Here is a 9981-nt window from a genome sequence, read left to right as displayed (position 1 = left end):
TAATAAATTTTATTATTATATTGTCAAACAAAGTCTCTCATGGATGAATCTCGATTCACTATAATGAATCGAGATTCACTGAAGTAGTGAAGAGATTCACTTCAATGAATCGAGATTCACTGAAGAGATTGAGTGAATCGAGATTCACTGAAGTGAATCTCGATTCACTTCACTTCAAATAGTCACTGATGCGAAAGAAACTTTATCCTTTCGTATTCATTGTTTCATAGGCATATCTCTTCATAAAACAGGAGCAACAAACAACAAATGAATCTAGATTCACTAGAGTGAATCTAGATTCACTCCAGTGTATTCAGTTTCACTTCAGTAGCAGCACAACAACACAACAGCAGCAACATAGCACAACAAGACCACCAACTTGTGAACAACAATTAAATAAATATTAACTCCAACTTGTGAACAATAACTAAATAAATATTAACTATATATGGCTCTCAATTCACTCCAGCGAATCCAGATTCACTGGAGCGAATCCAGATTCACTGGAGCGAATCCAGATTCACTCCAGCGAATCTAATTTTACTTCATTAGCAGTATAATAGTACAACAGCAGTAACTCAGCACGACAAGACCACCAAAAGATCAACCTTTCGTCAACAAAACAAAAAAAAAACAAAAAAAATAAAATATTTGAACATGGAAGGGTTTTACCCCTTATTGAAGAAGCGGGTTTCTTTTCTCTGTTTGTCTTTATCTTGTAAAGAATGTTGTGACTTTGGAGAGAGAGAGAGAGATGGTTTTACCCCTTATTGAAGAAGCGGATTTCTTTCCTCTGTTTGTCTTTATCTTGTAAAGAATGTTGTGACTTTGGAGAGAGAGAGAGAGAGAGAGAGAGAGAGAGAGAGAGAGAGAGAGAGAGCTATTGTGAGAAGATGAGAGCCAGGTGAGAACACATGAAGAGAGAGCTACGGCGAGAAGATGAAGAGAGAGAGAGAGCTAGTGGGAAGTGAAAGGACGTTGGACTTTTGATAGGAGAGAGAAAAATTCGTCTGGGTTAATGTAGGCTGTCTAAAAATCACAATGGATAGCTGATCCCTATCAAGCTCCTACGATGGAAGTCACAATCAGATGGCTGTCTAATCACTGTATTCGCAATCCTATAATCGCTTCTGAGATGATTGATCTTGATGGTTGCGACAACAACATGACTAATATTATATTAGCAACTGTTAGAGATGTTGATGAACAGTGCAATGGTTTCAGAAATAAAAGGTTGGACCTAGTTGGTGAGTTGCTTGGTAGAGAGTTGTGGGCAAATATTCATCTTCAAAACACTATGGATGTTGATTCCCGTCAAGCTCCCACAACGAAAGCTACAATCAAATAGCTTTCGGGTCGACAATCGAAAGCGGCAAATAGAGGACTTTTCACATAGATCGAGAAGAGTTACAATTCAACGACACTTCCGACAACTGATGAAAACTCTATTCAGCAGTCTTCACATTCTACAGTGAAAGTTACAATCTGACAACTTTCATACCCTATAACAGCTAATGCCCATTTGAATGAGTAGAGGATAATATGCCACCTCACTACCAAGCACAAATTTTGTGCTTGGTACCAAGCATACCCATATTCCTCATATATATATATATATATATATATATATATTTTAATAACCATTATTTTTAGTATAAAGAAGGAAGTAATCATGTCAGTAAACATGATTTAGTTTATATGTTTGTCTTAAAAAATATAGTGTTTTAAACATTAACTTTAAAAGATTATAAGAACTTTTTTTTGATAACCTAGTTTGAAATCTAATCGGAGCCATACTGAAATATCCTAACTGTTCAGATTATTCGTAGTGGGTATTATTATATAAAACCTTTTAATTTATCGTTGCATGTTTTAACATTGAATATTAAATTTTTTTCAATGATCTATAACAATATGGGAATCTTAGTGCTAGTATGTTCATTCTTTTTCTTCATTATCTCTCTCTCATACTCGCTCTCTTAACTCTTTTTTATAGAATGCTCTCTCTTAACTCTTGATATCACAATACTATTGCGAAAACTCCATTTCAAAGGGGGGAAAAAACAAAACTAAAAACAAAGACAAAAAACAACAAACAAAAACGAAAAAAAAGTATCGCGAACTTTCAAATCCCTGGCCCATGTATTCCCATCAAGGCCCAGCGTCATCACCCTCATAGAGCAAATCCGGGTCCCCCGCAAATATCGGACGATAACCCGACCCGTTAATCTGCCAGAAAACTGGAGAAAAGGAAAAGAAGTAGAAATCAGGGAGACTCGCCTCCTCTCTATCGTCTTCCCCTTTTCTCCTCTCTCAAAATCCCCTCTTCTCAAAATTCTCAACCTATATATAAACAAATCAAATCCCTACCTCTCTCTCTCTCTACAATTTCTGGATCCATTCTCAAATTCTCTCGCTCCCCAAAAGCCTAACCCAAAACCCTAACTCATGGAGGGCGAAACCCTGAAGATCCAGCAGATATGAAGATGGAAAGTCGGGATTCGACGGCGGAGGATGGTCGGAGTTCGCCGGTGACGAGTGGGCTGGCGAAGGAGGCGGGGGCGTTGTTCTCTTCTGGGAGGTTCTCGGAGTGTGTGGATGTTTTGAATCAGTTGCTGTTGAAGAAGGAGGGGGATCCAAAAGTGAGGTTTTGATTTGTGGCTTGTTGTTCGTAAATGGTGTTGATTTTCGATTGGGTGATTGACCTGCAACCGGATGTAGCAGAAAGAGCGTAACTTGTTGATCTCTCCTAACTAGTGTTAGGATTTCACCATAGGCTTTTTATGGTTGGTGTTTAGGGCTAGTTATTTGCTCTTTAATTATTAATATACCAAAATTTCATTTATGTTAAATTTCATATTATCAAGTTTTTTATTGCCAAAAAAAAAAAAAAACCCACGAAAGTTTACCCAAATTGAACTTCAATACCTTCCGTTAGCTCATCATTTAGAATTCTATTCAAACGTGATAATATTTTGACTTTCATATGGTAGGACTGAAACCGCCATTAGCTCAATATGTTGTTGCAAGTGTCTGTGGGAAGTGTGCAAAATTCTTTGTTTGACTAAACTTGATATATAACAATTCCATTAATCATTTAAGTAGCTAAAATTTCATGCAATGGTACTCATGGTCACATCAAATTATCAAATTTGCACTGTAAAGTCCAGTATTTCTTCACTTGCTGATCAAAACTTGTTTGGTGACTACATGCTCACGATCGAGGTTGTATGAAGTTATATGATTCTGTTAGGTACTTCAAAAGACTTCTTTGATGGCTGCTAAGGTTTGATTACCTGTTGTATTTGTTCAGGTTCTTCATAACATTGCTGTGGCTGAATATTTTCGTGATGGTTGTTCTGATCCGAGGAAGCTTCTTCATGTTCTTAATAAGGTCAAGGTAAGGTGAACTTGTTTATCAATCAACATAATATTGTTTATGAATTTGATAGTTTCTTAGACCTTTGTTCATTTCCTGAGGATATTTTTGTTGATTAATGATTCATATTGTAGGATTTTGACGTAATGTTTGAGATAGCTTGGCATCCTTTGTATAAATTAAATTTTAATGGATGAGAAAATTGAGAAGCTAACTATTAGCAGAAAATATTATTTAAACATTAAATACTCTTATTTTATGCTATCACAATTATGAAGGTGCAAATAGGCTTATAAAGTCTCTTGTATTTTGCCCTTGATTGGTATTTACTCTAGGCCAATCTAGCCTAGGCAAGCCAGATTCTAGCAAGTGGAAGTTATGTGGGCTGGACCTGAAATATCATTCAGTTCTTGATTATCACGTCTTGACCACAAAATCGTAATGATCCCAATTGATGTCATCATGTCCGAACCCATCCATGTCAGATATAATTTTTACTTAACTTTAGCAACTCAACTTTGTTAATTTGTTATCTGATATCTCAGAATATGTTTGATAACATATATGTTCCTCCAGTAGGAAGTATAAACTCTATGAGAATCTGTGGATAATTCAATTATTGAGACAGAAGGTCCTTTTGTTACAGGAACAAGTTAGACTATGTCCATCTTGACAAATTTTGAATGTCACAATGAGGTGTAAGGCTGTAAGCATGCATTTTACAAGGGTTGGAGGGAGGGACTGGGTCCCCCAAATATTTGGTATGTCCATATTAAATATTAATATTGCCAGTCGGTTATGGTCACATTTTAGATTCCAGTGAATAATTAAGAAAATTGTGTGGGTAATACTGATATAGTGCGACCTCATGGATGCTGTAGGCCTTGTGGCATTGTTTCCTAGGCACTGATTGCGTTTGTTATCACACTCGTAATGAGTGGAGACAACCATATTTTGTGACCTCTGTTAAGACAAATATTGTTTATAAAATTTTAATTCTATGAAGATGTAATTGTTTACCCTTGATAATAGTACCTGTGGTCTGTGGATATACATACACATAGATTTATGTTATTTTTTTATAGAAATTTCCAAACTACTTTTTATTTAATGGCATCTGCCAGATTTTACCAAATGTTTTGAACTCTTCAGATGTATTTCCATTTACTCTTTTTTTTTAAACTACTATTTGAAATTTCAGGCAGTGGTTGTACATGGGAATGGTGTAAAGATTTGTTATTGTCTTTTGTAATTGAAAGGTTCAACCTCAGGTTCACAGGTTGTCAGTAGGATCTAGGGCCCTTTTGAATTTAACTTGACTAGTACTTTCTGCTCAAGTAACCTTTCTGAAGCATATCAAACTGTATGAGCTTATACAATCTCTCATGGAGCTTTCTTCTCGAGATTCCATTAAGTTGCTCATAATAGTGCTTGCTACTTTGTAGGATGCCTTGGCTTGATCAGGCATGTAACAGTCATTTCAGAGCATTGAGTTACCCTACAGATGCTTGTCACTTAAACTATAGGACATTTGCACTGGTACAATCATACAATCCTGCGTAATAGAATTCACCGTCTTGTATATACATGTTTAGAAGCCTTTCAAAATTGCTGTCACATCATACTTCCACCTGAGTGTACTTTATACTTTCAGGAGTCAGGACTTCTCTTGTTGGAGAAATCTATTCGTTTGTATGAAACTGATAGTATATCTGTATTTTTATGCCTAAATGTATCTCCTAGTGCAAATATATTTTTATGTGACGTTGTACACTGCAGATTTCAATCTATTGATTCTTCTCTGTGTCAAAGAATCAACTAGTATGGGTGGATCATGTTGCCTTACACTTTGTTAATGTTAATGCTAACTTCCATGATGCACGAAGATCCTACAGTCTCTAGTTGGTTGATTTTTTGTCATGTCATTTTGTGAATATTCATATTTCATCATTCGATTAGTGCTGTTATTCACTGTCTTTTGTTCTTGTTAAAAAGTCTAAATATGTTGTTGATTCCCACTGTAATGTAGAAGAGAAGCGAAGAACTTGCTCATTCGTTGGGTAAGCAGGTGGACAGTATTGGCAATCTTAATAACGTCTCTGTATCCAAAGGGAATGGTAACAACCTATATCAGTTGTCTGCTGCAGATACCAGCAGTGTTGCACGTGCAGATGAGTTTGACACCTCTATCATTACATTGAACACTGTATGCTATGCCATTCTTTAAACATATCTGCCTCGTGTTGAAGGAAACTTTAAGTCATTTAAGTCTTGACATCTACGTTAATTAATGTGTTGTTCTGCAGGCAATCATACTTTATCATCTACATGAGTATGCACGTGCATTCTCGATTTTGGAACCTTTGTATCAAAATATAGATCCCATAGATGAGGTAATATGTTCAAATCCTTTTTATTTATTTTTCTGGTAAAAGCTCTTTAACACTGTTTTTCTCTCATGTATTACATTGTTCATTCAGACAATAGCACTTCATGTCTGCCTTCTCTTACTGGATATTGCATTAGCTTCCCATGATGCACCCAGAGCTGCAGTAAGTTCATCTTTTTAGTGCAGTATGCCTCTTTTTCTATAATAGATGTTTAGATTATCTGGAAGATATCATGAGGGCACTATACGGTATTGGAGTAACACACGCATCCTTCATAAGTTGTCATTTCTTATAAACTAGTTACTATCAATGCATGAATTTAACATTTTCTCAGCATGCTTAATATCAAATGCTTATTGTAGAAGTTTCCTTTTTACTTGATAGTTTTCCAACCCATTACATCATATAGTTCCGTTGCTGATCGTGATATCAAATGCAAAAGTAGAATATGGAATGCAAATGCAGCTTTTGGAGATGATCAAGGAGTTGAGAGGCCATGATCAAGGAATTGAGAGACCTCTACGGCAATGGTGGTGGTGGATTAAGAATTTGCATTAGACTGACAGCAGCTTTAATGTTTCTAAAGTATATCTGGTGGAGAACACATCTTGATTCTTCACTGTCTCATGAATGAACGAATTGCTGTTATTTTCTGTACTTCGAGTGGTTGCCTTTCCCTGATTCACATTGTTGCATCAGGGATCAATATGTATTTCTACTCTGGAGCCATGATCATGTTGTTACTATCTTTTGCTGTTTATGATGTGAACTCTGAATGGACGCAATAAATCCTCTCTGCTCAACAATTTATGGGTTTGAGCTCTTTGTTTTATTGTCATCGTTTGACATATAATTTGGTGTTCTTTTACTTTGCGAGTTTGTTCTCTACTCTGCAGTAATATCTCATTGTTTTGTTCTCTCAGGATGTCATTCAGTACCTGGAAAAATGTTTTGGTGTTGGTTGCATGGCAAACCATTGTGATAACGGAAATACAACTCAACAGCAATCTCCGAATCCGGGAGGTACAACATCAACAATGAGCAATTCCTCCTTGCCAGATGCCTCAAGTTCTGACTCAAGTTCCAATGTCAATGAGAACTCTTTGTCAGGAGCACTATCAGATGATGCCCTAGAGTTTGAGAGTTTGTATTCGACATTAGATGGTAGTAGTCAGAACTTGGGCAGGCCGTCAAAGGCATCAGCCGATCGAGCTGCTCCTGCTATAGAACTGAAACTCAAAATGCATCTTTACAAGGTCCGGCTGTTTCTTCTCAGTAGGAACTTAAAGGCTGCAAAGCGAGAAGTTAAGCTTGCTATGAACATGGCAAGAGGTAGAGATTCATCGACAGAGTTGCTTTTGAAGTCTCAGCTAGAATATGCCCATGGCAATCATCGGAAGGCTGTTAAACTTCTGATGACATCCAGTAATGGGACAGAACCAGGAGTCCTCATTGTCTTCAATAACAACCTTGGCTGCATTCACTATCAGCTAAGGAGCCACCATACTTCAGGCCTTTTCTTTTCGAAGGCATTGAAAGCCAGCTTGTCACTTAGTTCAGAGAAGCCTCTAAAGCTCTCTACATTTTCGCAGGGTAGATCGCTTCACATCATATACAACTGTGGCATCCAGAACTTGGCTTGTGGAAAACCCTTGGTTGCAGCTCGATGTTTCGGTAAAGCCAGTCTGGTTTTCTCAGACACACCACTCCAACAGCCCACCTTTTTGTGGCTCCGTCTTGCGGAATGTTGCCTTTTGGCTTTTGAAAAGGGGCTTTTGAGACCAAGCAGGGAAGATATAATAAGAGTTCATGTTGCTGGTTCAGGCAGATGGAGACAATTAGTTGTTGATGACTTGAACTCAAGAAATGGGTATTATAAAACAGAGAAGGGTGATGTCTGCAAGCTCTCGCTTCCATTCGCACGTTATTGTCTTCAAAATGCGCTGCTATTGTTGAATAAGAACGAGGAGAAAATAATCAAATATGGTGCTTCAGTAACTCCCTTGAACGAGGAGCCTGACCAGGTGAAATCAGGCAAGAATTCCAATCACAAGACCACAACTGAAGAGTCAAAAGCACATTTGAATAGAGATTCTAAAGGAAACAATGGAACTTTGGACTCAAACTCCACCTTGCAAAGTTCTACCGCAACATATGAAGACATGCAGAGAGAAGAGAAGTATGTGATTAAGCAAGCAGTTCTTGGAGCCTTAGCATATGTTGAACTATGCTTAGAAAACCCTTTGAAAGCTCTTTCTTATTCAAAATCGCTCCTAGAGCTCCCACATTGTTCCGAAACTTATTTCTTTCTTAGTCACATATATGCCGCAGAAGCACTCTGTTGGCTGAACCGATCTAAAGAAGCAGCAGAACATTTATCAGTCTCCCTCAAAGGCAGTGGTAATGTTGAATTGCCTTACAAGAAAGAGGATAGAGAGAAGTGGAGCAAAAAGAGAGTGGCTGGTGATTTTGAAGATTCGAAGAATTATTTGCCTCCCAAAACTATGAGAGATGAGTCTCAGGACTCATTCTTGAAGCCTGAAGAGGCTCGTGGAGTTACTTTCATTAATTTCTCAGCAATGTTCGCAGTGCAAGGGGATACTGAAAGGGCTAGCACTTTTGCTTCTGAAGCTCTGTCTTTGCTTCCTAAGCACCCGAAAGCATTGCTTATGGCAGTATATATTGATCTTTTACGAGAGAAAACACAAGAAGCTCTTTCCAAGTTGAAGCAATTTAACCACGTGAGATATCTTTCAAGTGATATAAGAGCGAGCAGCTGATATCAACTCTGTATTTGGTCTGTGATTCTTGCCCCTAGTGAGTTTGTAGCTTTATCCACGATGATTCTAGATTTATCTGTACGATATAACAAAGAACGGTCGTAGATTAAGTTCAATTTTAGTTATTTCTTCGTAATTAGGAATCCGTGGCTTGGCATGGTGTTTGATCTGCAACAAGCCCACAATTTTTATTGAAGATGTAGTTCAGAACCAAGAAGAGCAAAATGATCATAGTTTAGAAAGGCTCTATAATTGCATTCCTTTGGTAAGGCTGATGCGAAGCCTTCCCTTCAAAGCATCCTTTAGCTTGTTTGTTGAATACAGAGACGCTATCAGGTTGATGATGCAAATCTCTTTTCCTATTAGCAGTCGTTCATGGCCGTCGATTTGTGAAGTTTAATGTTGAAGTGAAGTTTTTGTATGTAATCTTCTGAGGAATATGACTATCTGCCTCTTTTATCTGAGCACAGAGCATATTCTCAAAACCATTGATGAGTATGTACTCCGTATCAAATACTTTAGTATGGTATATAATATTAGTACCTCTTTATGATGAACAATATATATATTGGTTGTGGGGTGTTTAATCCGTGGCTTAGCTTAGCCACACGTGAGATATCTTTCAAGTGACGTGACAGTGAGCAGCTGATATCAACTCTGTATTTGATAGTTTCATTCATTTAGGGAAGTTAATGTAAAGGCTTAATTTAATTTCATTATTATTCTGGTTTGTTTCCTATTCTCTGATGAAAGCTAGCAATTTTATGCCGATAGGAAGGAACACATGCAAGTCAGTCACGGGTCCAAGATATCTTTCAAGTGACATGACAGTGAGATTGGAGGTTCGAATACAAAATTTCCCACGTACGTGTTTCCTGTTCTAGATGTTTGTGTTTGGAAAATGATAGGGGCACACCTCCAACCACAACCTAAACCACACCCCCTTTCTCATTTGCTACTCCCAACCACAACCTCAACCACATCCCCTCTCTTATTGCTACAGTGTACCGGGCCTCATATTGGATTTTAAAATTTTAAAATCTCATATGGGGCCCGGTGCACTGTAACAAATGAGAGAGATGATGTGGTTGAGGTTGTGGTTAGGGGTGTGCCCCTAGTGCCACCCTTTGTGTTTTATCTTGGTATCTCTCCCTCCCTGTTTATTGTATTCTTGCTTGCTTGTGATCTATTTCCCCTACTTTACGAGGCATAATGTTATCTACTTACATGCCGTTATCTACTTACATGCCCCGCAGTTTGGGTACTCTGCTTTTTACTGGCCAAAACTTAAACTCACTTGGCATCAGTTTTCTTTTAAAATTCACTATAAATGCGTGGCTGTTGGAAATTGAACCTGGGCTGCTCTAATACCATCGAAAGTTTCTGTCATTGAACCAAAACTCTAAAGTTAACTTTAGGATTATAATTTAAT

The 9981-nt window shown here is 37.7% G+C and overlaps 1 protein-coding gene across 4 annotated transcripts; it reads left to right on the top strand.

The window, feature by feature from the left end:
- LOC109845794 (CCR4-NOT transcription complex subunit 10-like) lies at window positions 2260-9111 on the top strand. 4 transcript variants are annotated; one of them, XM_020415074.1, is made up of 7 exons: window positions 2260-2642; window positions 3314-3400; window positions 5409-5439; window positions 5527-5585; window positions 5686-5772; window positions 5860-5931; window positions 6693-9111. In XM_020415074.1, exons 1-7 carry the CDS (start codon window positions 2481-2483, stop codon window positions 8547-8549), a joined length of 2355 nt encoding a protein of 784 aa, XP_020270663.1. In that variant the 5' UTR covers window positions 2260-2480; the 3' UTR covers window positions 8550-9111. The 4 variants fall into 4 exon arrangements, with proteins under 4 accessions (XP_020270663.1, XP_020270662.1, XP_020270655.1 ...); XM_020415073.1 differs by having other exon boundaries at window positions 5409-5585; window positions 6693-8566; window positions 8690-9111; XM_020415066.1 differs by having other exon boundaries at window positions 5409-5585.

Source organism: Asparagus officinalis, chromosome 1 (genome assembly GCF_001876935.1).
Source record: "Asparagus officinalis chromosome 1, Aspof.V1, whole genome shotgun sequence".
Classification (NCBI taxonomy): domain Eukaryota; kingdom Viridiplantae; phylum Streptophyta; class Magnoliopsida; order Asparagales; family Asparagaceae; genus Asparagus; species Asparagus officinalis.
This window is presented reverse-complemented; position numbering and strand designations above follow the sequence as displayed.

What these genes read in the sequence shown, in the direction of transcription:
- LOC109845794 (XM_020415073.1), top strand. Translation starts at nt 2,481, where the DNA reads ATGAAGATGGAAAGTCGGGATTCGACGGCGGAGGATGGTCGGAGTTCG. An exon ending in ATGTTCTTAATAAGGTCAAG is followed by an intron (nt 3,401 to 5,408) that starts GTAAGGTGAACT and finishes ACTGTAATGTAG; the next exon opens with AAGAGAAGCGAAGAACTTGC. An exon ending in CTATCATTACATTGAACACT is followed by an intron (nt 5,586 to 5,685) that starts GTATGCTATGCC and finishes GTTGTTCTGCAG; the next exon opens with GCAATCATACTTTATCATCT.